This window comes from Ambystoma mexicanum, chromosome 6p (genome assembly GCF_040938575.1).
Source record: "Ambystoma mexicanum isolate Mex_15411 chromosome 6p, UKY_AmexF1_1, whole genome shotgun sequence".
Taxonomy (NCBI): domain Eukaryota; kingdom Metazoa; phylum Chordata; class Amphibia; order Caudata; family Ambystomatidae; genus Ambystoma; species Ambystoma mexicanum.
The window spans coordinates 1,032,148,252-1,032,175,785 of record NC_090935.1 but is presented as its reverse complement, the minus strand read 5'-3'; the positions used below and the strand labels follow the sequence as shown (position 1 = coordinate 1,032,175,785).

The following is a 27,534-nucleotide window of genomic DNA, read 5'->3' as shown; positions in this document are numbered from 1 at the left end:
AGTAGGGCCTGGTGAAAATGCGGGGCACCGCCCATATTGCCCCTTGGCAAATGTCTCTGATGGGTACCCCAGACCAGAGAGCCACTGAGGCAGTCGTGACTCTCGTGGAGTGAGCTCTTGGGGTTCATTATAACAGCCTGTTGGCCTTTGCATGGCAGAAGGATATTGTAGATGCAACCCATCTTGAGATGCCCTGTTTCGATAGGGATCTTCCTTTGTTGCAAGGACCAAAGGCTATGAAGAGTTGTTTAGAGGCTCTAAATGATTTTATGTGATCCAAGTAATATTTTAATGCCCTTTTGACATCCAGGGAGTGCAGTGTTCTCTCTGCTGGAGACGAGGCATTTGGAGAAAAAAAATGTGGGCAGTGATTGAAGCATTTTGTTGAAATTCAGATGGTACCTTAAGAATGAAATGCGGGTTTGTGGAGGGAACCACTGTCTCATGAACCAAAGCTAGGGAGGAGCAATGACCAAGGCTTTGAGCTCTGAAACCCATCTAGAAGCAGCAATGGCCACTAAAAAAGCCACCTTCCAAATTAGAAACTTGATGTGGGTTGTTGACATGGGTTCGAATGGAGGCTTCATAAGTCCTGCCAAGACCAGGTTGAAGCTCCATAGAGGTGGAATCCTTTCCATCTATGGAAAGGTACGAGAGAGGCACTTCAAGAAGTGTTTAATCAGCCTGTCGCTGTCGAGCGGAGAAGATGTTCTTTTGCGTGTAAATTTGGAGATCGCTGATAAGTGTACTTTGATGGAAGAGACCGCCAGACCTTCTTTAATTAATTCAGCAGATAAGGCAGAGGTGTTATAGCTTGTGGCTGCAGATCAGGATGTTGTGCACACCATGCACAAAATCTTTTGCACTTTCGGCTGCACAAGGTGTTGGTGGATGGAGCTCTTTCTGCTGCTAGGATGCGACGGCAGTCCTGAGGGATATTCAGATTTCTGAATTCGTAGTGGTCAGGAGCCATGCCGTCAACTTGAGAGAGCCTGGATTGTGATGAAAGATGATCCTGTTCTGGGTCTTGAAAGGGGTAAGATGCCTCATTTTGTAAAGGAATAACCTGTGGGTCTCCATAAGGATGGATAGTTGGAGCCTGAGGCAGAAGAGGTCTGGCATCCAGCTGACCCAGAAGAGATTGTAGTGTGGAAAGGACCTGCATAAATAGCACAGATTGAGGATTTATGAGCGAGTATTGTGTTTGCATACCTCCTATGTCTGCCGATGTAGACGGTAGAGAAGGTGTTTGAGACCTTTGAGGGAAGTCGAAGTCCAACACTGTAGATGGTTCCTGAATGGGAACCTGCAACCATTCTTCCTCAGGATCCAATTCAAACACCCCTTGGCATTCATATGGAGGGTGCTCGAAGTCAGACATGATCTCATGCTGCAGAATATCTTCTGTCATGACAATTTGAGACATTTCCAGGGAAGGCTGGTCGTGTACCTTTAATATACCTTTCGGGGATAATACATTGGTTTCCATTCCTGAAACCTTCAGCCCGGTGGACGATGTACGCGTCGGCTTCTCAGCCGGAGATGTTTTCTTTGTCGCTGAGGGGATGGTCGTTGACGAGGTAGTCGTAGAGGTGGTCGACAGGAGACGAGACGGTGACGAAAATGTTGTTGTAGTCGATGTCGTCATAGATGGTGTTGGCGGTTTGAACGACGATTTGGTCGTCCAGTGATGTTTCAAAGACTCGTGGCCGGAAGAAGATCTGTGTGATCCGGATGACGAGTGGTGTTTTTTCCTGCTCGAAGTAGATTTCTTCGCCGACGAGGTTGTGGAGGATGTTATAGTCAGCGTAGATTTATGCTTGTCCATCAATGACAAAGATTTCCAGGGCTAGTCCGTGGATTCTGAAGATGGTTACGAGCCCTTCTCTCTTGTCAGACGGTGACTTCAATGCAGTACTCTTAGAGTGCTTGGACCCTGCGTGGGACTTTTCACCACTAGACAGTGGTTTCTTAAGAGGCAAAGGGTGTTTGGCCTCGTCAAGGCCCGAAGACTATTAAGCCTCACCTGTCCTCTGCATTTTTGCCACTGGCTGCCCGGATTTGGACCTCTGACATGACGGTGACCTCTTGTCAGAGGGAGTGGTTGCTCTCCCACTCCGTGACGAGCCAACCTCAGACGCCGGGTAGGCCCCTTCATTGAGCCAACAGATAAGGCATCTACTTCTGTCTCTAAGAGTATTCTGAGAGAACCCTTAGCAGATATTGCATCCTTCAGCCGAATGGTTTGGGTAAAGACAGTAAAGGCACTCCAAGTGCCCGTCTCCTCCTCAAACATTCTTCAGGCCGCAGGTCTCACATGGCCTAAACAAGGACTTTTTCGGTCCTGAATTTTCCATAATGGAGCTGGAAACCGAAGTATTTTCGGCGTCGAAAGACCGGAAAGCTGAAATTTGAAGACAAATGTTCTTGAAGAAATGTAAATATTCTCACAGGAGTGAAATGTGAGGAATCCCAACAACTTGAAAGATGGCTGAAATCTGAAGGGAAGCTGCTGGGGCAGAGCTATACAATCACCGTCCCACTGGTGCTGCCAAAAGCACCCACAACTATGTCAATGGTACACTGAAGGTGTCAATGTTTTTCCATGAAAGATCCAATGATGGAGAAGTGTCTGTTTTGAGTCTGGCACACAGAAACAGAGCGTTCTGTGATGGCTCCAAGTAGTACTTTGATAATTTAACGAGAACTCCAGATCCATCAGCAGACACATGGTCCTTGCCGTGTGCTGGCTCGCCAGAACATGGGAGCAGGATCGGGCTAGACAATCGTCCAAGTAAGGGTAGACACGGGAGGAAGTGAAACAGTCAGTAGCAAGGAGACGGGAGAAGACTGCATCAAGAGAGGTTGAGACAAGGATGAGCCGCCATAGGTGCCAAGCACTTTGTGAAGACCCTCAGGCCGATTTCAGGCTGAAGGGCAGTGCCTTGAACTGAAAGTGTCACCCTGCACCACGAACCGCAGGAACTTGTAGTGCTTCCGATGGATGGGGACATGGAGTAGGCATCCTCTAGGTCCAGCAACGCCAGGCAGTGTCCTTCCTCCAGTTGGCCGAGAACATGCTGCATCCTGAACTTCTAGGACTTCAAGTACTTGTTGAGGCGTCTTAGGTCCAGTATCGGCCTCCATCCTCCCGACTTCTTTTGGACCATAAAGTATCTGGAGTACACGCCAGAACCCTGGAGGTGTTGGGTATGGGCTCTATCACCCCCTTTTTTAACATGGCGTGGAACTCCTGCGGCAGCTGCGCCACGTGCTTCTCTTGTCGAGCCACATGTGGAATACAAAGACACCTGCGTTGGAACTCCAAGGTGTGCCCCTATCCAAGAGCATTAAGCACCCATCGGCCAGTGGTGATGGTCTTCTACGCACTGATGAACCTCGCCAGCCGGCCTCACAATGGGGTGCACAAGTAGGGGCCCCAAGTCCATGGCCGGTTCAGGCCTGTTTCGGTATTGGGGTCCTGCCCTGCAGCCAGCAACTCCGCTACCAGATGCTGGCATGTGACCTCTGTACACCTCTTGCATCATGGAGTGGGAATGCTGCTGATAAGGGGAGGTGTAGCCCTTTGGAGGACCTGCTAGGATTTCCTATCTAGGAACGAAAGGACGACGACCAACGTTGCTGCAGGGTACCCAGTGAACGTGCCGTCTCCGTGTCCATCTTGATGATTTGGAGAGACTCTGCGACCATCTTGCTAAACAGGTTTTCTTCATCAATAGGCATGTCCAACACCTTGGACCGAACATCCAGCCTGAAGTTGGTGGCTTTCAGCCAACCCTGCCAATGATGGGACACTTTGTTGCCCATCTCACAGAATCCGGTGCCCGCAATGTCCACCGCCACTGTGATGGGGCTTCTGGGGCCACTTACACCTCCAGGAACAGCTCAAGAGTTTCTGCTTTCTTGTTGTCAGGTAGGAAGTCCAGAACAGGGCCCAACTTATACCACAGTTCCCGGTCATAGTGTGGAAATGGCAATTTTTATGTCCCCCTTTATTGGCAATGTAGCAAAACTGAAAAGTAATGGCTGGAAGGTTTTGAATTAATCATAACCACGGGCAAAGCTCTGGGCAACCCTCCAGATGATCATTTTTCAGCCTGCCAAGCCATTACAGAAGGGGAAAAACCATATGCAAATCAGGCTTAGTCCTATCCCAAAAGGGGCAGTCCAGCCCAAACTGCCAGGTCACATCCCTTCTGCATGAGACCACAAGCATCCCCAGACATGTTTCAGCCTTGTTGGCCGTCATCAGTGAGGAGTAGCTTGGGTCTCTAGGCCCGGCAGACTCTGGACCCACGTCTGGGCATACCCGTCCCACTCGGGGTGACTTTAGCAAAACAGAAAGGTGATGGCTGGAAGGTTTTGAATTAATCATAACCATGGGCAAAGTTCTGGGCAACCCTCCAGACCATCATTGTTCAGCCTGTCAAGCCATGACTTTTAATTTCCCCACTGTATTCAATGTTTTGCACAACTTCATTTTCCAAAGTATTGGGTGACCTATTCCCAGGTCAGGGGAGTTGGCAGTTCGAGCCCAGAGGGAATGTTAATTGTAGAGTATGGGGAGATGAAACTATACAGTGCAGGGCAGTTCTGGCCTAAGGGGAGGTTACTTTTTGGATTAGGGACTAGAGGAGGGTTCCCAGAACAGGGGCTAGCTTGGTGACTCAGAATAATTATATTGTGTGGAAAAGTTGCTTTCCAGAGGGCCCCACCAATGATGGACATAACAAGTAGAACTGGTTTTGCAGGGTTCAGAGAGGCTTCATGTCAAGACAAAGGGGGGAGATTAATTATAGGGTGGGGCGAGTGAGAGGAAGAGTTGAAAGGGGTTCCAAGCTGCAGCTGAGCAACAGATGGAACTAGTTATTTGGAGGGATCATGGTTTGGGTCCACAACCCCCCACACCCACACAGTGCAGGTGACACTGAGGAAAATACATTTGGGAAAAATAAAAATTACCCAATGCTGTGGAAAATGAAGTTGTGCAATACATTGAATACAGTGGGGAAAATAAAAGTCATGTACTACATTGCAAATAAAAGGGGACATAGAAATGGACACAATAAGGGACAAGATGGCCAGGGCATTAGCAGTCTTAATGGTGCTGGCAGCCATATAGATTATCCTCTTCTCCATAGCGTCCAGCTTCTTCCCCTCTTGGTGGAGAGGCAACATGGATGAGTATGACTGGTTCACAGAGCGTTTTCCTGGCTGCGGATGTGACGACAGAGCCGGGAGAAGGCTGGGACCACAGGCACTTGGGGGACGAGTCCGGGACTCAGTATTTATTCTTGAGCATTTGCCCACCTTTGTGGACCGGTGCTTGGATTCTTCAACAGGGCTAGGCCTTCATCTCAGATATCATCCAGATGGGTGCGGACATGATGGTCTTCTGTCTGGACTCCCAACATTGATAAAAGGAATGTTTTTTTGTTTTTGGTAAATTATATCAGTTTGTGCCCTCTACCCGTGGTTCCGTCGGTTTGTATTTCTTTCTGTGGTTGTATTTGTTTAGCAACTGACTTATCCAAAATATGATTGGAGGTTAGTGGCTGCATGGGTCCATAAAGACCGATATTCACCCATCGGTCTAATGATTAAGAGGAAGTTTGTTTCCTATGTGAGCCTGTGCGCTTTTAGATTGGCCGTCCTCATAGATTCTCAAATTCTATAATGATTGCAAGATACACACTTGTTAGTGTTTTTCATACAATGTTGCAGTCTATTAAGATTTGCTTCACATTCATTATTTTAACACAAGTTACTTCACTTAGTGTTTACTCAATTTGTCTCACATTCATCATATAGACATAAGTTATTTCACTTAGTGTATTCCCTTCCGTTATTACACTTGTGGTGACTTTTTTTAGTGAGTGAAGAGTCATTCTTCAAACAGCATTTATGCCAGTGACCGATGTGTTATTCTTAAAAGACCTTTGTGCCAACATATCTTTGCATGTGCTACTGTTTCACCCTTCCTTGGGCTTTGTCAAGGCACTATTAATTTTGTTCTGTGTGTCAATTTGGATCACAATTGGAGGTCCTGATTAGATTTGTTGCAATTGTGTATGATCCTTCTTCTGGTAAGGCCAGTCTTATCCCGTAGCTGCTTAAGTCATGCCCTTTTCGGCTGGTTTGTGTTCGTATCTCGTCCAGTATTCAGGTTGCATCCTCTTCGTATTGCGGTCGGCTGCTGAATGTGCCTTGCCAGAAGAAGGATCATAAGCAATCGCAACAATCCATCTCCTAATCAGGACCCCAAACCAGTGCACCATCACTTGATACCTAAGAACCACAGAAGTTTGTTCACTCGCAAACAAGAATAAAGAGAATTAATCTTGTTAACCAAACTGAGAACAGAACACCACATGTGTATGTCATAATTATGAAATGTATGCATTAAAAATTGAATTGTGATTCAAATTGACACACAGAACAAAGTTCTCCTACGGGGGTAGATGTGGGAGGAGCGTTGGGTAAGGGTTTGGCCTGGCTCCTGCCTTGTCCCGAGCCTCTCTTGCCACGCTGATTTTTGTACCTGTTGTAACCTTGCTGGTACCTACCACCCGACTGGTAGGAATTTGATGAAGACGCTTGACCCTTGAAAGATTTTCCATAAGATTTGTTTTCGGAGCTGTTGCCTCGAAAGGAACGTCGGTCATTGTCTTTTTCGTTTAAAGAGCCAATTGCTCTAGCTGTGCCTGTGTCGGCCTTGATTCCCTTTAGGTGATCGTCAATCTTTTTGCTGAATAGGTCTTAACCATCGAAGGGCATGTCCAAGATCTGGGCTTGTACCTCTGGTCTGAAACTGGTAGCCTTCATCCAGGCCTGGCATCTAAGTACTGTTCCATATGCATCTGCCTGAAACCACAGTGAGCGGTGTCTATTATGTGGTCCGAGACTGCTTCGCCATCTGCAATGATGGCATTGGCCTCCTGTTGGAATTCTTCCGGGAGATGCTTTGTCAGTCTAGACATGCAGAGCCATAGCTCTGTCAAATCTAGCCATCATAGCCATGGCGTTGCTGGCCATTACCATGAGCAATGCCGCTGTAGTGAACTTGTGGCCAATTGCTTCTAGTTTACGACCTTCCTTATTCGGTGGAGCGGTGAGGGGGAAGCCAGGTCTTACAGTCTTTTCCTTGCTGCTACGGTAATGACAGAGCCCGGTTTTGGATGGCCTCTGAGACATTAAGGGGCTATGTCTGGGGCCTTATACTTTTTCTCCGGTCTAGCTACTAGTGCTGGGGTGGAGAGTGGTGTGGCAAAGATATTTATACCTGCATCCCAGATTGTTTCCAAAATAGGAATTGTAGTGATGGTGCAGCGCCTCTTGTCCCCGTGTTCATAGAGAAACAATGCTTTTTCTTCAGTAGTGACCTGAATCTTGAAAATTTCTGCTGAACTGGCAAGGCCTGTGTGAAAAGACCACATCGTCAGGAGGTAATGGGCCCCCAGGTGAGTCTTGTTTCTTCTGTTTCTCAATGGTCACAGACTCCCAGTCGTCTGGATCTGTGTCTGGCAAGTCCTGTGACAGCTCACCCTCTTCATGTTGGTCTTCCTGCCTGTCGGAGAACTCCCTAAAAGGGCCATCCGACTCCCCCTCTTCCTCTTCAAAGTGAGTGGGTGATTCTGGGCCCAATATCGAAGGAGTTCATCTTGCCCTTTGTGGTAAAGATCTTGGGGGCAACAGAGTGCGTTTCCTCCTCTGAGCACCTCACAATGGCGTTCGCGCCCTTAGTGGCCGTCCCTTGTAGTGGACGGACGAGGTGGTGGTGAAGTGTGCAGTCCCTAGGGGACCTGCTCCGATCGCGGTGCACAGGTGATGTGCTTTGCGGTTGTCTGCCCGCTGAGACCGACTGGGTGGATTGTCTAGTCCTTTGTCTTCTGGTGAATTCTTCCATAATCCTGCCCATTAATTGTAAGAGCGCTGGGTCGAAAGGGTCTGCAGCATCCTCCATTGTCAGTTGCCAGTGAGGGCTATTCTCCTTGGGCTAAACTGGAAAGGTCCCTCCCCCCTCTGAGAATTCCTACTGTTTGATGATATCTAGGAGCTCATTCATGTCAGTGATTGGCGAAAGAGAGAGACAGCGCCTTCTAGTCCTTCCAAATGCTAATGGATGCTTAAGACCTCCTCTGGTTGAGGAAAAAGCTCCTAGACGACCTCCGCAGGAGACCCTTGCATAGGTGGTGTTAAACCATGTCCTTGGCCTATCGGCGGCTTTTCCGTCCACAACGGTGGTTGCTTGCTGGACTATTGCTTTGGCATCTATGAGCATACCTGTAGACGAATGCTTTGTCGACAGGCTCCAACGTGGATGACTTAGCCGTTGACGAATGCTTCATCGACGAGGATGATGTCTTTGTAGAGTGCTTGCTTGATGATTCCTTTGTGGACGAATGCTTGGTCGACGAGTCCTTCGACACAGTGATGACTTAGTCGACGAGGATGCCGGTTTGGTTGTAGACGGTGGTTTAACTGTCGACTACGGTACAGTTCTAGTAGATGGCAAGGTTAGCTTAGTTGTGGAGATCATCTCCGTGGACGACCGTTTCGCCGACGACTGAGAAGAAAAAGTTAAGTCTTTACCTTTTTGCAGATCTCCAGTCACCATTCCCTTCTGGGTTCTAGAAGGTTCATTAGGGGACTTTCCACTCCTCTTCTTGTCCTTAGCTGGTGGGAAGTGTGCTCTGTCCACTGAAGAAGCTCTCCTTTTAGGAGCTCGCTTCTCAGTGTTCCTGGAGGAGGTTGATGGCACAGTCTTGCAGGATTCCTCATCTGAGGACATTTGTCTGCTCTTCATGTGTAAATGTAGTCTTTTGTGCCTGTACGCAGGGTTTTCTTGGTGAATGTTTGGCATATACTGCATGATTGAATGTTATCAGGGTAGAGACAGTAGATGGAGGGCTTGTGTGGTTCACTGATAGAGTATCTTCTTGCCACACTTGGAATAGTCCTTGAAGAGAGAAGTCTTATTTGACAGTTTGGCCTTGCTCAGCCATGAGGAGAAGTGAGGGACCCAAACGTTTTTGGGAGTTTAGAGAAAAAAACAGGCTTCTGAGAGTAAAGCTAAGACGCCCTAGTAAGAAGGAAGTTGAAAAGCTTAATTTGTTGTAAAAATTAGAGATCAACTATGAAAGAATTCGAAAAAGCTCAGAGCGCTCACTGCTTAGGGTCTAAAAGTGCCAAAAAGGAGGTGGAGGGATTCCACAAGTGAAAGGCTACACAACGCCTATAGGGCCCTGGGTGTAGCTTTCTTTTCTTTTCTTTCCAAGGGAAAGTCTTTGAAATATTTTGTATTATTTAATGTACCCAGGATTCCCGGTCTGATGACAGGGACTATTCAAGCATGTGAATCTATGAAAGATCCAATGCTGGAGAAATAAACATTCCAATATTTGAGAGATTTCAAGTTAAGTTTAAATGTTACAATGAGATAACAGAGAAAAAAAGTTGTTTGGACTGCAATGCACACATTACATTTAATGGATTATTATATGAAATAATGGTTAAGTAACGCAACAGGTAATGTCACTTCCTAACTGTCTGCCTATCTCCTAATGCTAACAATTGGAGCAGCTTTTGATTACGAATGTAAAACTTGAGCACCTGTTTTTAAGACTCATCTCTCCAACATGTATAACAATATATTTGATGCATATTAAACAGACAAGTAACTTACATAATCTACAATACTCTGCAGTAACTTAGCGTCTCGGTCCCGGGACCCAGTGCTGTTTTTCAGCTGTAGATGTAGTGCAGGTGAAAAAGACTCACCGACGACTCTCAGACCAGAAACGCTGAAATAAAATCCAATGTGTTAACTATGTTCAAGTAGATATAATACACACACATTTCAGAACTACCATTACATACTGTGTGCAATACAGAGAGAATGCGATTGTGTCCATTTTATTAATGATAGAACATTAACATTGCATGCGTGACACATGAAAAGAAGAATGCCCTTATAATTCCTGAATTAAAGAATTTTGTAACCATATTTTAATGGTGAATATGTGCCCAGCATATGTGTGCCTCTTCGAAAGCAAGGGAAATTACATTTATTCAGAAAACAATGGGTTGTCAGTATGTCCAACAGTGCTTCTGGTATAAATGGTAAATCCTAGAATTGTTACTAGTACTTATTCCAAATTGGTCAGGGCTGCATGGCAAGCGAAGGGACAATCGGCATACAATCCTAATGTCAACAAATACTAAAGTACTAAAAGAAAAATGTGGTTCCCTTTTTCCTTGCGCCCTACACAGCATCTATATTGCATCCCCCATGGAAAATAAAAGTCACATTAAACCTAACTGAGCCACGATAGCTCCTCGTGTTTATATCTTTCATGTAACTATTAAGCCAAATGTTCAGCAATTATGGTATAAACCAGATGATTATCATACAATTCCTTCCAAATGTGTACTGATTATGTGAGACGAGCAAGACCATGGCAACTAACATCACAGACCACTTTGGAGACATTCCAAATAATGGTGGTTCACAAAGGGTACAGCGATGATTTACACAATTATTGTATCATCCTCTTACTTGCGGTAAAAGGTCTTCTGAACGTGTACACAATTGCAAAAAAACAAGAAAAGTGATTGTGGGAGCTGAGGTACATGTTCTAACAAGCAACATTTGTAATGGTTGCTGCTTAATCTGGCTTCTGTCTTGAAGGCTGAGCCCGCAAACAGCTTTAAACGATGTTCTTTGCATAAAATAACCAGTGGCAAACTGCATTTTAAGGTAGCCAACTGTATCCTTAATATATCAACATATATTGCAATGCACAAAAAGCAGAAAAACAGCCATAAAGGTAGCTTCAAAAAACCCACCCACTGTACGATTCAGAGTTAAAACATATACACCTTAGTAAGCTCAGGTGAATTTATTTGGCCAAACTTAAGTCCCTGAGTTTTGAATGACTCGGTCAAAGCAAGTTTTGCCAAACTTCCTTTTCGGTGCAAGAAGAAGTGGTGGTGAGTTCATCACCAGAGGTTATAAATAGGTCAATCTCTGTTGGAGTTTGTGATAAGGAATGTAAGCAGAGGTAGGTGGTTTGAGAGTTGAGGGAGACCTAAAAATCAAATCAAACTCTGCACCCCATTACAGGCCTGGCAGATTTATTAAACCAATTCCCACTGCCTGAATTATCATTCTATGTCAAGACCAGAGGCAAGCATTATATTTTACTTTCTTTATTCCTGCAACTCACAGCTCTTCAAAACTTTAAATTTATATATACACAATTTTATTTTTTGGTGTAAACAAAAGTAAATGGAAAAACAATTCAGGGATTACCAAGCCCCACAAGTCTCTTGTTTCCTGTAGTCCTGAGGCTCTCCACCTATGAGCAGTTAGACCCCTTAACACCTCACATCCTGCCAGGGCCCCTTCCCCTTTCTTTGTGCTGCTCTCCCAGATATAAGTAATGAGGGAAACCTCAGGGTAATATTTCCTAAGTTTGTCTTGTGTATGTCTTATTTATACATATTTTCATTTAATTTCACATGCGGTGCATGTAATGCGTGTGTGTTAATATATATTATGTCTTCATTGACGCTGTCCCTTCACGTTGTGCAGGGCTTATTTTATGGTAAGGTATTGTTTTAAATGGTAATTAAGTGCGGAGTCAGGACCGGAGGCGTGAGTGAACACGCCCACGCTTGGCAGCTAGTCCCGCTCTCGCAATTAGGATTACACACCCTCACGGCCAGTGGGCACTAGGACCCCGAAGCCACTGCTACGTGTGATGCACGGCACGTCATTTCTGCTTTTCCCAGTGTTCGAGAAAGAGGATCGGAGCGCTGCCTCTTCTAATAGAAATCCCAAAGACGGAGCACTCGCACAGAGAAAAAATAAGGCAGATTGCCAGAGTGAGCTTACATCCAGACGACATAAGGTGTGAAAAAAAAGCTGATAACCAGATAGCAGTTTGCAGAGTTCAAACAAGAGGCACTGTAAACTGTATCCGACCTCCCTCATTCGTACCATAGCCCTCATGGCATCTAACAGTACCTACCCTGAATGGAGTGAGGGAATGGACAGAAAGCATGCCAATGAAGGATAAAGACCTTTCCCTTAGTTTCAAGAAGGTCCTAGGGGACTCCCTAGCAGTAGCAGTAACTCAGGGAGTATAGTCCCTTACACAGCTCAGGGCAACATGCTCACCTTGGAAACAAGACGACATGGAGCAACACAGGTTCGATCCCCGGTTCCACGCTTAGAAACCTCTGGGTATTAAGCACGTTATAAATAACACATCATATCATTAGAGGTGTTGGAAGCTATGTCGGAAGCTAACACCCCTACTCTGATGTTGAACATGTAGGGAGTAAAAAGGCTCAAAAGAGGCCGTCCTTTTTTACCCCCACGAGCCAAATAGAAGGGGATAAAAATGCGCCCCATGAGGTGACCGACCCCTTCAGTAAACTGAAGAATGCATTTATGCAGAAGTCGGCAGTGCCACACCTCCTACCCCGGCCCCAGGGGTGACTATCATACAGAACAATGGCAGCGAATATTATAAGGTTTAGAACAAGAAATACCCTCTAAGGGTCCTGATACAATCCCAGGTAAAGGTGACGCAGTGCTCGAGGATGACAATACGAGCAACATGAATGGGTGCTGCCTCCCAGAGTAGCGCTGCAAACTCTCCAGGAACAAGTCAACTGGGTCGGTGCCCTGATTAACTCCCTCGGCTTTCTAATAAGCAGAGAAGTCAGAACTACATCCCCCCAAGCAAAGGATGAAGTTCTTGGGGTTTATCATAGGCACCAAGAAGGCCACACTAAGCTGCCCCACACAAGCTCAAAGACAAAGAAAGAGCTACGGTTAGTGATCCGGGAGAAGAATTTTTTCGCTTTGCAGTCTAGCCACAGTAGTAGGACTTCTAGCAGCATCGATTCAAGTGATATTTCCCAGGCAGTTGCATTACAGAGCCCTTCAGAAACTCAAGAACAGACACCTTCAAGGAGGTGTAGAGTACCACCAGATACTGACCCTAGACAAAGAAGTGCTGACCGAGCTAGAGTGGTGGCTACAGAATATGGAAGCATGGAACTGTCTAGCAATCTTCGGCGATGTTCCAGAGCTAGCAATAGAGTCAGACGCAAGCAGAGCAGGCTGGGTAGCAGTATGCGGGAGCCTAGACACAGGTGGCAAGTGGTCCGAGGAAGAGTTGCAATTACACAAATTGTCTGGAGCTGCTCGAGGGCTCTATTGCTGTGCAGACTTTCGCCAAAGACAATTGTTGCAGCCTACAAAAGATGAACATATCGGCAGTCTGGTACATAAACAAGATGGGAGGTACAAAGTCCAAGATGCTAGCTGAGCTAGCAAAATACTTTTGGCACCTATGCCTGCAGCGCAGCATAGTGTTAACGGCAGAATACCTGCCAGGGGAACAGAACATAGTAGCGGATTGGAACTCGCTCTACCTCACGGATTCCAGCGACTGGAAGTTGCATCCAGCGGTATCCGCACAACTGCAAGAGGTCTGGGGTCCTTTTGACGCCTTTCTTTTCGCGTCCAGGTTGAATTCGCAGACGCCAAAGTACTTCAGTTGGAGGATGGATCCGGGAATGATGGGAATGTATACCTTCCTGCACAGGTGGACCAGGGCAGTCCACTACGCATTTCCCCCATTCATCATGCTAACGAAAGCACTAGCGAAAGCACGGCGAGTTCACGCAGAGATGGTCCTAGTAGCCCTGCTGTGGAAATCCCAGGTCTGGTTTCCAGCAGTGTTGGGATTTTCCATGGATTTTCCGAGGATGATACCATGCAGGCAGAACCTGCTACTTAGTCCGACCGGGCAGACACACTCGCTTGTCAATGAGCAGAAGGTGCAGCTGATGGCTTGCAGAATTTCAGGAAATGGAGCTGCCAGGAATTTCACAGCTCGCTGCGACTTCATCAGGGATTCGTGGGCCCCCTCCAGGCTTGGGAGCTATGGCACCACATGGAACAGGTGGGTAACCTGGTGCAGAGAACAAAGTTTTCATCCTATTTTCAGCACCTATAGTCGAGGTTCTGAATTTTCTAGCCAATCCTTCACGAGATAGTTTTGCATTTTCAACAGTTCATAGGTCAGCAATATCGGTCAGACACCACAAAGTAGACGGTAAACCTATTGGAGAACACCCTGATGTGGTACGGCTGCTCAAAGGAGCGAAATTGCACAGCCCTCCGGCCCCTAAATGTTCAGTTGTATGGGACGTGAGACATTTTTAGCCTGTTTCTTAGCAGGCTGGATAATAACGTGCTCAGTTTATTTTATTTTTATTTATATAGCACTTTAATCCAAAGCGCTTAAAAAGAGGAACACGCATAATACAATAAATGACAAATGAATCTGACCCGAGAACAGTACAAGGAACAATTTACATTATTGATAGGAAAGGTGCTGAAGGAGAGGGGCTAAGTGAGGGAAGGGGTGGGAGGAGTAGGAAGAGGTAGAGTCAGTAGTGAGAGGAAAAAAGGATGCTGGGGGGGCGAGTGGAAGATTTAACATTTTAGAGAAGTGCGGAATGAGGGGTAGGAGGTAACTGAGCAGACAGGAAGGGGTAGGCGGTTCCAATTGAAGGGAGCGAGAAGTTGGAAGGAGCGGAAGCGGGAAGGGGCAAAGGGTGGATAAGCGAGGTTTAGCTTGCTTATCCAGAAAGCTAACTATGTTACTATGCCTAGTGGCATGTAGCAGAGTGTTCGATGTTAGAGCACTAGAAATTGTCAGAAAATGTTTATACCCAGAGTGCGTATCCTTTTTTTTTAATCACCAAGCAAACAAAATTTCAAGTTACTCACTGTAGTGATTAGCGTACTCTTAGTCCCCTTTGCTCCATACTGTAAGGGGGTACCTTCCTAGGGACGGGAGACGGAACCTTTTTCACCAAAAAAACCTTCTTCCCCTTTAAATTTAGAGGTGCGCTGGGGTGCCGCCCTGGGAGCATGCGCTGCCCTGACTCCGCCCACCGGGGCCACTCCTCAGTCCCCATTTACGCGCTGACAATAGTTACAATTGCCTAACGGCACCAGTATTATTAGGGGGAGGGGGTGGTGGGATGTATGGAGGAAAGGGGACGAAGGACTAAGAGTATGTTAGTCACTACAGTGAGTAACTTGTAATTACTCTTACGTCCCGTCCCCTTTCTTCCATACTGTATGGGTGATTACAACTGAATGTAGCCCCAAGGTGGAGAGGAGACCCCTCCTTAAGCAAACAAGTTCCTTGGAACCGCCTGTCCAAAGGCCACGTCTGACTTGGAGCCCGCGTCCAAACAGTAATGCTTACAGAAAGATGAAGGGGTGGCCCAGGTAGCTGCCCTTCTTATGACCTTCCATGGAACCTGCCACTGGAATGCGATGGCTGTGGCCTTGGCTCTGACGGCATGGGCGTGCATGTTGGCTGGCAGCGGCGTGCGCTGCCCCTCATATGCCTCTTTTATGTCTGAAACCATCCACCTTGCTATGGAGGCCTTGTATGCCTGATAACCGGGTCTGGAGCCCCCAAACGAGACAAAAAGTGCATCCGACTTGCAGAAGCCCTTGTCCTATCCAGATAGGATTTCAGGGCGCATCTGACATCCAGACAGTGCAAGACTCTGAGCCTAATCCTTGGGGTCAGTGAAGAATGTAGGTAGTACTATTTCCTCGTTTAGATGGAACGTGGAGGGTACCTTAGGTAGAAACGGTGGGCGAGTCCGCAGAAACACATTATCCCTATGGAAAAAGATATAGGGTTCTGAAGCCACCAGAGCCTCGATCTCGCTGACTCTGCTAGAGGACGTGAGACCTACTAGCAGAGCTGTCTTCATGATGACCAGCCTGTCGTCCGCAGATGCCATTGGCTCCAAGGGTTTGTGGGCCAGGGCGCCCAACACCACATTGAGGTCCTGTGGCTTTTTGATGGGTGGGTAAAGCCTGGACAGGCCCGCCAGATGCTTCTTGACTATCGGGTTGGAAGAGGAGAAGACCTCTCCTCCGAATTCCTGTAGGTCCCTATGGCTGCAAGATAGGTATGACATGTGTCCACCTGTACACCTGAGTGGGCAAGATGTGTCGTCAAAGAGCACATTGTCCAATGTGCATGGCAGGTGGTTCATTTCTTTAGAATCTGCCCAGTGACAGAGCCTGCTCCATTTACCTCGATATTGGCTCTCAGTGGCCTTGCTCCGTGCGCCCTGGATGATCTCCAGGTTAGCCAGAGATAGGCTCAGGTACCACACTACAAGGGCTAGATTCTGGAGGGGCTGGGTGGAGAACCTGGCCCCCGTGCTGGGACAGGACAGGTGCCGGCCTCAAAGCAAGGCGAATGGGTGGTCGGTCTGAGAGGCTGAGCAATTTGGAGAACCACAGTCTCGCTGGCCACCAAGGTACTATCACTATGATGCTGAGGTGACAAGTCCCCTTCAGCCTGCAGAGTACCCTGGGGATCAGGGGTGTGGGTGGAAAAGCATAGGCTGTCATGCCCTCCCATTAAATCTGCATGGCGTCGCCCAGGGGCCTAGTTCCTGCCACAATGCAAACTGATGGCACTTCCTCTTCCTCCAGGAGGCAAATAGATCCACCTGAGGATGGCCCCATGTGTTGAAAACCACCTGCAGCACTTGGTCGTTCAATTACCATTCTTAATTGTACGCCCCCAAGCCTGCTGAGTCTGTCCGCCTCCAATTTGGCCTCACCCGGGAGGTGGACAGTCCTGAGGTAGATGTTGTTCTTCAGGGCCCATTCCCACACGACCACCGCAGGTTTCACACCGGAGGGATCCAGTACCCTGCTGCTTGTTGACACAGTACATGCTGGTGGAGTTGTCGGTCTTTATCAGGACGGTCCTGCCCTTGATGAGCAGAAGGTCGGTCCTGAGGGCTAGCCAAATGGCTCTGAGCTCCTGCCAGTTGATATGCGACTCCTGCCGGGTCCAGACTCCATGGACGCTGTGGCTGTCCAGAGTGGCTCCCCAGCCCTCTAGGTAAGAGTCCATAGTAATGACCTGCGCAGTCGGCTGCCGGGAGGGCCTGCCCGTCCACAGGTTGCAGTCCCTGGACCATCACGTGAGGTCTGAGTGGAGACAAGGTGGTATGCTGACCAGCTCTGCTTGGGAGCCCCTGTACTGATTCCAGGAGGCTGCGAAGTGCAGCTGCAGTCTCCTCATCCGGAGCCTCGTGTGTGGTATGGCCAAGAGGACCGCTGCCATGATACCCAGTAGGTGCTGGTTCCACCAAGCCAAAGTCACTGGTTTGGTAAGAAAGTGCATAGTGGCCCTCTTGATGGCCATGATCTTGTCCTCCGAGGGAAATCTCTCGGAACCCGTATTCCAGATGAGGCCCAGAAAGGTAAGGCTCTGGGTAGGCTGCAGCAGAGACTTCTTGAGGTTGATGGTAAACGCCAGGTCGTGGAGTGTGCTCATAAGCGTGGAGGAGGTGTGGACAATACCCTGCAGCGATCTCGCCCTGACGAGCCAGTCGTCCAGGTACGGGTAGACATGGTGGCCCTGAGGAGGGCATTCATGAGTCTGGTAAACACCCTGGGGGCTGAGTTGAGGCCAAAGGGTAGCACCTTGTACTGGAAAGGACAGTCCATAGGTCCTGAAATGTAGCAATGGGGCTGCCACATCGGGACGTGTAGGTAAGCATCCTGCAGATCCAGGGAGCACCTCCAATCTCCCTTGTCTAGTGTCTCTGCAATGAGTGCTGGCGTAACCATCTTGAATTTTTGAAGAGGGAAGGAGAGGTTGAGGGTGGAGAGGTCCAACAACTCTCAGGCCAGCCTGGTTCTTTTTTTGTATGATGAGAATCCAGGAATAGAAGCCTAATCCTCTTAAGGAGCCTTGTACTAAGGTTCCACTGCCTGGCTGTCGACGAGCAACCAAATCTCCGCCAACAGAGTTGCCGTCCCAATCTGTGGGAGGGGAGGAAAGTGGTATAGGTAGGCGGTAACCCGTGGATACTACCGAGAGGATGGAACAAGTTACTTAACTGTAACTGTTGTTCTCCAGCATGGGTCTGGCATGGATTCACATGCTCATGAATATTCCCCGTCGTCAGGCTGGGAATCCTCGGTAAAGAAAAAATCAGTATCAGTTTTGTTTCTGATCTGTCTTTCGTAGTAGTAACCAATCACTGATCTCTGCGTCATACTGACCACAGCCAATGACTGCCCTTTACCTAAGCCCCGCCTCTGGCAGCCATCTTCAGATTTGGTAGCACGTGAAGTGGCAGTATGACCAAGTGAAGAGCCGCAGAGGGGTAGGCGGGAGGGTTCGCATGTGAATCCATGCCAGACCCATGCTGGAGAACAACAGTTACAGGTAAGTAACTTGTTCCTTCTCCAGCATGGGGTCTGGCATGGATTCACATGCTCATGAATAAAGAATACATAGCAGTACACACATGCACAACCACGGGAGGTGGCAAAGGCTCAACATTAAGCATTACATCAAACTCAACATTAAGCAATTCTTACCTCCTCACCAGGCTCACCTTAGGCGAACAGATTGCGCAGCACTGCTTGGCCGACCCTGGACTCCTCCCTGGAATCCCGATCGACGCAGTAGAATTTCGTGAAGGTGTGCGTCGACCTCCAAGTAGCAGCCCTGCAGATGTCCAGCAAGGGCACACCAGATAGGAACGTCGTGGTAGCTGCGATCGCTCTGGTGGAATGGGCTCTCGGACGGCCAGGCAGCGGTCAGTTTGCCAACCGATGACAGTACATGATACAGCCGGAGAGCCATCTGGAAATGGAGGCCTTTGAGAGAGCCTTCCCCTGATTGACAGGTCCAAAGTTCACAAAAAGTTGTGACGTCTTCCGAAAACACTTTGTGCGGTCCACGTAAAACTTCAGCGCTCTAGCCACATCCAGCGAGTGCAAAGTCCTTTCGGCCGGCGACGAAGGCAACGGGAAGAAACAGGCAACACCAAGGGCTCGTTGAGGTGGAAGTCCGACGGCACCTTGGGCATGAAGGAGGGGTGCGTCCTGAGCACTACCCTTGTGTCGTGAAAAGTCAAGTACGGGGGCTTGCAGGAAAGGGCCTGGATCTCTCCCACTCTTTGTGCGGAGGTGATGGCCACAAGAAACGCTGTTTTCCACGACAAGAACTTCAACAGAGCTGAATGCAGAGGCTCGAACAGAGGTCCCATGAGCTTGGTCAGCACCACGTTGAGCTCCCACGCCGGGGCCGGAGCCTTCACCGGCGGGAACGATCTGAACAGTCCCTTCATGAATTCTTTCACCAGACGATGAGACCACAAAGACGTCCGCCCCGTGGTTCTGGTGTATCGGGAGATCGCAGCAAGATGAATCTTGATGGACGCGTGCGCCAGTCCAGCCTTGGCCAGCGTCAGAAGGTACGGCAGTACCTGGGTAGCCGTAATCCGTAGAGGGTTAATCTTCTGTGCGTGGCACTAGGCAGAGAACCTCTTCCATTTGTGTCCATAGCATTTAAGAGTTGAGGACGCCCTGGCCTTTGCAAGAACTTCTCTGCAGTCGGCCGGTATGTCTTATCCTCCAAACTTTAACGGTGCAGGAGCCAGGCCTGCAAGTTCAGCGACTTCGGGTCGTGATGGAGGATGGCGCCTCCTTCCCTGGAGAGAAGATCCGCGTCCACTGGCAGCGGGGACGCTGACAAGTCCAGAAGGTCCGGGAAACATATCTGTCTCGGCCACACGGGTGTGACGAGGATCATCCTGCACCGTGACCTCTTGAGCTGGTTGATGAGCCGGATCAGCAATGGCAATGGAGGAAACGCGTATAGAAACAGGCCCTCCCAGGGGAACGAGAAAGCATCGCCCATGCTCCTCGGCTGGGGAAACCTGCTGGCGAACCTCCGGCACTTGGAGTTCGTCGCCGTCGCAAACAGATCGATCTGGGGGGTGCCCCACCGTCGGAAGAGGCGGTCCACTAGGTCCTGTCGTAGTTCCCACTCGTGGCACGAGCGCAGCTCTCTGCTGAGCGAGTCGGCGATGGTGTTTTTTATCCCTGCCAGATGAAACGGCACCAGAAACATCCCTTGGGCGACGGCCCAATGCCACAGATCCTGCGCCTCCTTGGACAGGGCTGGGGATCTGGTACCGCCCTGCTTCCTGATGTAGAACATGGTTGTGGTGTTGTCGGTGAAGATCCTCAGCACCTTGCCCTTGAGGGACGGAAGAAAGGACCTGAGGGCCCAAAACACTGCACGGAGCTCCAGGACGTTGATATGGAGGGATTTCTCCGTCGGAAGCCAAAGGCCTCTCTCGCGTGCAGATTTTCGGTGTGCGCTCCCCACCCTTCCAGGGAGGCATCCGTGGTCACTGTCTCCTGGTGGCCGGGGGTCTGGAAGTCAATGCCCGCCGTCAGATGCGAGCGGGTGCCCCACCACCGGATCGCTCGTCGAAAACTCTCGTCGAGTGTGATCCTCTCCTCGAAGCTGCCCGTCGTCTGGATCCAGCGCACGTCCAGGAACTCCTGCAACGGGCGCATCCGGAGCCTGCACAGGCAGATGAGATAAATGCAAGAAGACATCATTCCGAGGAGGGACTTGATGGACCTCACCCTGGCCGCGTCCGCAACCAGCATCCGCTGCACCTTGCCCAGGATGAACCTCGTCCTTTCCTCCGACGGAGAGGCCAGAAGCGACACTGTGTCGAGCTTCGCTCCCAGAAACAGTGTCTTGCGCGTGCACCAGGTGGGACTTGGCGTAGTTTATGGAAAATCCCAGGTCCGTGAGTAGTTGGACGGTCCTTGCCGTGTGCTCCACGGCGAGCTCCTTCGTCTTTGCTCGGATGAGCCAGTCGTCCAGGTAGGGGTAGACGTGGATCCCCTCTCGGAGCAGCTGCGCCGCCACTGGTGCGAGGCACTTGGTGAACACCCTGGGTGCCGACCTCAATCCGAAGGGAAGGGCTCTGAACTGGTAGTGACGCCCTTGGACCACGAACCTGAGAAACTTTCGGTGTCCCTTTAGGATGGGAATATGGAAGTAGGCATCCTTCAAATCCAACGACGACAGGAAATCGCCCCCCTCAGTTGACCCAGGACGTGTTGGAGGGTGACCATCCGGAACTTCTGTGCCTTGATGAATTTGTTCAGTCGTCGTAGGTCCAGGATGGGACGCCATCCTCCCGTATTCTTCTTCACGAGGAAGTATCTTGAGTAAACTCCGGAGCCCCGAAGCCTCTTTGGGACGAGCTCGATGGCGCCCTTCTTGAGCATCACCTTTACCTCCAAGAGAAGTTGAGGGACGTGATGTTCTTTCCTGGCCACAGGGGGGACGCGCGGGCACCTCTTTAGAAACTCGAGCGTGTGACCCTGAGCTAGGGCGTCCAGCACCCAACGGTCGGTGGAGATGGACTCCCACACGCTGACGAAGCTCGGCAGCCGGCCTCCCACCGGGGTGCTTCGGTGGGGGCCCGAACCCACAGCCGGTTCAGTCCTGCTTCGACAAGGCTTTGCCGCCTTGTCCTCCTTGGCGACGACGGCGGGGTCCGCCTGACTTGCCTCGTCCCCTGTAAGCTTCCTGTGACGACGAACGGGCCGCTTGACGGTAGGTGGAAAATCCGCCGCTGGAACCTTTGGAGGCACCCTGTTTGCCTCCACCGCTCCGAAAGGGCGGCCGCCGTTGCTGGAGAACCCCAAGAGCCCGGGCCGTGTCCGTGTCCGCCTTGATGGCTTGAAGGAAATCGTCCACTGTTTTCCCAAACAGGTTGTTTCCGTCAAACGGCATGTCCAAGACTCTGGTCTGCACGTCCTGACGGAAGTCAGTAGCCTTGAGCCATCCACGCCGCCTAAGGCACACACCTTGCGCCGATTGGGGAAATCCAATGTCATCGATGTCAGTCGCAATCGTAATGGCGTGGTCTGACGCCACCTCTCCTTCCTGCAAGATCTCTAGGGTTTCCGTGCTCTTGTCGTCTGGTAGGAAGTCCAGCAGGGGGGCCAGTTTGTACCACAACTCCCTGTCGTAGCGGGCTACGATAGCCAAGGCGTTGGCCGCCTTAATCGTCGTCGCTGCCGATGAGATGACTCTGCGTCCCATCGTGTCTAATTTCTTTCCCTCGCCGTCCGGCGGGGAGGTTGACGTAGAGGCCGTGCCCCCCCCCGCTTTCTTCCTGGCCGCCGCGGAGACGACCGAGTCCGGGGTCGGCTGTGCCCGAAGGCACAAGGGGGCCGCTTCCGGGACCCGGTACTTCTTCTCATACCGATCCCTTCTAGCCGGCATCGTGGATGGGTTCTTGAGGAGGGCGAGGCCCTCATCCCAAATATCGTCTAGTAGAGGTACAGCGAGGACCGTCTTCCTCTTGGTCTCGCGCCGTTGATAAAGGAAACCTTCCTTCTTCTCTTCCGGGCAGAGCTGGAAAAGCTCGGATGCCCTGGCGATCATGGAGTGAAACGATCCAATCTCGTCGGGCGGGGAAGCCCGGGTGGGAGGTGACGACGGGAGATCCTCGTCGTAAACCTCGTCGTCTGCACCCGTCGCGGCCGTGTCAGTCCCCGTATCATCCCCACGTGTCGTGGACGGGGAGGAGGGCTGAACAGGGCGCGATGGCTGAAAAGGAGGTGGAGGATGAATCCTTCTCTTAGGGGGAGGGCTCCCAGAAGGGCCTGGCTCCGGATCACCCGTCGGGAGCTGTTCCTCCGTTGGTGGTAACGGCAGTCTCGTCCTTATCTCCGAGCATAAGGACTGTATAGCCAACAAAATGGCCGCTGAGTTGTCTTGCGGCACTGGTTGAGGGAGATCCGCCGGGCGATCAGGAGCCCCGTCGGCATCCTTGACGCCCTCATCGTCTTCCACGTCGGGGTCCCTCCCGACAGGATGGCCTTCTTCCACGCCAGAGCCGTGGCCTAAGACTTCGATCAGCTCCTCCTCAGAGGTTGAGGCCGAGTCAACGACGACCTGCTGCCCCCCCTTTTTCTTCTCCGTCGGAGGTTTCACGGGGGTCCTGTCGATGGGCATGAAAGAGGACTCCCTCCGCGGTGGCAGGGAGATTCTGGGCCCCGGGGTCGCCACCACTGGTGTAGCCTCCACAGGCTGAGCCAGGGCCGCCGCGACTGTCTCGATAGAGGCCTTGGCCGGATGGATCAAGGCTTTCACCACCTTAGGTGCGCTCACCGCCTTCTCCTCGGGGGGAGGGCCACCAGCTCGCTCCCCCTCCAATGGGGCCTTAGGGCACGACCGGGGTCTCTCCAGGAGTTTCGCCGGGTGCTTGGCCTTCCTTTTACCCGAGCCAGAGCGTTGGCTCGTGGTTGATGGCGCCGGGGAGGATGCGCCCTGCCTGGCGCCCGTAGAGCCCGACCGTTCGGTGCTCCCGGTGCCAGCGGACTCGCGGTGCTTGGCCTTCTGTTGGACCCCCGTCGCCGGGGCGCCCTCAAAGGTCTTAGAAGACCGCTCGGACTTCTTCTTCTCGCCTGACGGACTCTTTGCTTCCAGCCAGTTGGCGAGACGTTGGTGGCGGTCCTTCACGGTCCGCTCCGACATATTGCCGCAAAACGCACAGTCCTTCTCCACGTGCGTCTTGTCCTCATGTAGGCAGTAAAGGCAAAGGGAGTGTTCGTCGTCCTTAAAGACATTCTGAAGCTGGCATCCAGGGCAGACCCTGAACAGCTTTCCGGGCGTCAAGCTTCCCTTCTCCTGGGCCATGTCAGAGATGGGCCTGAGAAACTTCTGGAGTCCTCCAAAAGCGTGGCTCGACGAAATCTTCACCCTTGAGTGGCGTAGACGAATCCGACACGGGTCCCCATTGATCGGATGAAGAAACGGTGGAGCTTGAGGCTCTTTTGACCGAAAAAAGAGAAATTTTTCTGAGAAAAAACATGAAAAATAGCACTAACGCTCGAGAGCAATAGCACGAGGATCCCAACACTTGAACGTGCAGTAAAAATCTGAAGATGGCTGCCAGAGGCGGGGCTTAGGTAGAGGGCAGTCATTGGCTGTGGTCAGTATGACGCAGAGATCAGTGATTGGTTACTACTACGAAAGACAGATCAGAAACTAAGCTGATACCGATTTTTTCTTTACCGAGGATTCCCAGCCTGACGACGGGGAATATTCATGAGCATGTGAATCCATGCCAGACCCCATGCTGGAGAACCACGGGTCCACAAGGTTCTGGCGCAAAAAAATGCATGTGAGAGGCTAGGCTGACCGCACCCCCCCCACCCTACTAGAGACACGTGGACCCAGAGAGACGCGCCATGCCTTTTTGCTCTGAGGCTGCTGCGGAGGAGGGCGACTGGGAGAAGCCCTTGCCCCCCCCCTTTTTTTTGTTGCTTGCGCCGGTGCAGACTTGGCAAGCGGTCAGGCTGTCTCGACCTCCTCTCCAGGTATCCCCGGAACCCTCCACACACCTGCCCCTTATCGGAGCGTTGATGCGACTGGGTGTACGCCTTGGCCGTGGCTTCTGTAAGAAAAGATAAAGACTTCGTGGTTTGCAAGCTGTTCTTATTCAATTCCTCATCAGTGGTAGAGTGGAAGAGATCACTACCCTCTAAAGGAAGGTCAAATATGCGATCCTGGATGTCGGGGTTTAACTTAGTAGCCCGAAGCCAGGCCGTCCTTGTCATGTCTGTGGCGATGCAAATGGTCCGGCAAGAGGCGTCGATGTGGGCCACTGTGGACTCCATGATGTCCTGCGCTACCACCTTGGCTTCTCCTAGACCCGCCTTAAAGCATGCCTGGCTTAGCGCCGGGAGTTCAGGAAGGAAGTCCAATATTTCCAGCCACAACCTCTGGTTAGCTGCTGCAAGCATGGCATCCATGTTGGCTTTACGCACGTGCAGGGAGGCGTTGGAGAACAGCTTTTTCCTGTATGCATCCAAGATCACCTCCTCCTTGTCTAGCAGCGCCGAGGACGAGGTGGCTGAGGACGACTGAGGCTTAGAGTAGAGTGACGCCACAGCGATCACCAATGAGTGCGGCTGGGGGTGCATTGAAAGCAAGAGTGTATCCCCCTTTATCTGTCTATACTTTGCATCGAGTCAGCAATTGACAGTCGAGTGTAGCTTGAGCCAACCCTTCTTGGCCAGAGCGACAACATTTTTCTGCATCGGGACACCCATTTTGGTAGGGGATCTCAGGGAGAGGACCTCTGCCAGGACCCCCTCCTTGTGCTGCTCTTCCTCGGGATGAGGAAGGCCCAGATAATATGCCAAAACTGCAAGCCTGTCATGAAGGGCCTTCACTGAAGATGGCGTGTCAGGGTCCTCCTCCTCGTCTGTATCCACCTGGGTGTCAGGCTGGACCACCGAGGGAGGAGGGGTGTCGGTGGAGTGACCGGAAGGAGCAAGTCCCTGACTGCATCCCTTATGATGGCCCCCATCTGGGGGTGGTTTGCATCAGCCCCAAAAACCTTTCTAAGAACCGGTCCTCGGAGGCGGAAGAGGAGGCAGGGGATACTGACAGAGTGGCTGGGGGCTGTTGGGGCCGGAGAACACTCAGTCTGGGTTGCAGAGGGATCCTGCCCTGCGCTACAGCTGGATAGACTGTAGGCCACATAACTGGTTGACACCAGTCCCACCATGACACTCGTTCACCCGCCTGCTCTGTTCCTAGGAGTGGCATCGGACGAGCGGTCATGTTGTCTGGAGCAGCAGCCATTTTGTCAGGCTGAGTGCCACGTGCCAGAGTCGTGGTGCATGGCCCTCCGGACACAGCCTTGCCCAAGACTCTTGGAGTTGGAACATGAGGCCTATTCCGCACCTCAGGTCTAGGCCCGTAATGCCCTCGGCATTGTCGCCAGTAGTGCTGCAGGCAGGCGCCCCCTGGGACATGGAGCCGGTACTAGGGTATAGCCCCTCAGGTGTAGACCCGGTAGAAGAACCTTGCGGTCCCTCACACTGATACCGGTAGGGTCCGGAGACCCCCCTCGGCCTCAAGGCCGGTAGCTGGGTTAGCCTTGGTGCGTGTGCTGGTAACAGAACCAGAGCAGTTCCTCCCGCTTGGGCATTTCTTCGGGAAGGAGTCACCCTTACGAGGTGCAATGGAAAATAACGGTTCTGCCTTGGGCCTTGATCTCTGCTGGACAAACTTAAGTCCTCTGGAGGCGACGCTTCGAAGAGTTCGCTCCACCTGGCTAGCCTGTTCTTCAGTGTGCGTGGAGTCGGAGAGTCGCACGCGGTGCAACACTCCCAGCTGTGGTCAGAGAGTGGGGGTCAGACGTGGGAGAGAGTCCCTCGCAGGCTGGACACCTGCTGAAACCCGCTGAAGTCGACATGTGCCGGGGAGGAGCGTGACGCCAGATGACCAATTACCTAGATGACAAAGACAAAAAGATAAGAAGAATCTGGGAAAGAGCGCATGGAATTACATGGCAAGGCCAAACCCAGGAGCGCTGGTGAAATCGGGCTGTTCCCGTCGACGCGGAAAAGGGGACTGGGGAGTGGCGCCTGTGGGCCGAGACAGGGCAGCGAATGCTCCCAGGGCCGCACTCCCACGTGCCTCTAAATGTAAAGTGGAAGAAGGTTTTTCTGGTGAAAAAGTTTCCGTCTCCCGTTCCTAGCAAGGGACACCCATACAGTATGGAGTAAAGGGGATGGGACGTAAGAGTAATGTAATTCCAGAGTGATTTCTTACCCATATTTCCCCGAGAACCCTAAGCTATGCGTAGCACTGTGTATCAAGAGCTACAAATTGGCTACAGCAGACATTAGGCCGCGCTGAGTGTCCCAGCTGTTAATAGCGCATAGGAAACCTTAGCATGCTGTAGCAACGGCCACAATAGCCGGATTGGCCAGGGAAATAATGCAGTGGGTTTGCATAGAGTTAGCCAAATTTGGCACACATTCATCTAGAGGTCTAATGGCTTCCAAGGCATTCACAGCAGGAGTATCATTGCAAGACATTATGAAGTTACCAGACCGGTCTTCAGAGTCCACCTTTAAGACATTTTACTTTAAGCCAGTGTCTGAAATTGCTTAGTAGTCCCTGAACCGTTTCTCCATTTACTTTTGTTTACAAAAAAATATATATATATTGGATATATAAAGTTAAAGTTTTGAAGTTCTGTGAGTTGCAGGAATAAAGAAAGTAAAGCATAATGCTTGCCTCCAATGTCTTTAATCAAATCAAGACTACCCGGTGCTGTAAGACTGGGCAATCTTCATTACTGATGGTGGAAATCTGAAAAATCTGCCCAATTACAGGAATATCACTTTTGTGTTAACAGTAGTTGGTTGCCTGAAATACCACTCGTATCTCCGAAAATCCACTTCGTATAAGATTCTTGTTGCTTTGTATCTATGTGGGTGGCCGTGTATTGCTTCCAGTAGCAATTGATAGCACTAAAGTAAATGTGTTTACCATACACAAACAGGTTTTCTGTTATGCCATCTTTATGTGACGAAGACTGGAGAGTTTTGCTAATTTTTCACTATCATTTTGAATGTATTTATTCACCCCTTTTTATTTGTTTGTTATACTAACTGGTAAGTTCATGTCAGGTTATGTAATGTAATGTTATCTTGGCGCATAATTTCCATTCGCCATTAGCTAGTAATTGACTTTTGGTGAGTAGGAAATGATGTGCTGTTTG

The 27,534-nt window shown here is 50.4% G+C and overlaps 1 protein-coding gene across 1 annotated transcript in view; it reads right to left on the bottom strand.

Annotated features, from left to right (window-relative positions):
- The window catches only part of SPTLC1 (serine palmitoyltransferase long chain base subunit 1), a 1,178,456-nt gene that overhangs the window by 97,913 nt on the left and 1,053,009 nt on the right, over positions 1 to 27,534 (bottom strand). Inside the window, exon 13 of the mRNA XM_069625635.1 lies at positions 9,707 to 9,824. Within this exon, the coding sequence (XP_069481736.1) occupies positions 9,707 to 9,824 (118 nt within the window). The remainder of the gene's footprint in view (positions 1 to 9,706; positions 9,825 to 27,534) is intronic.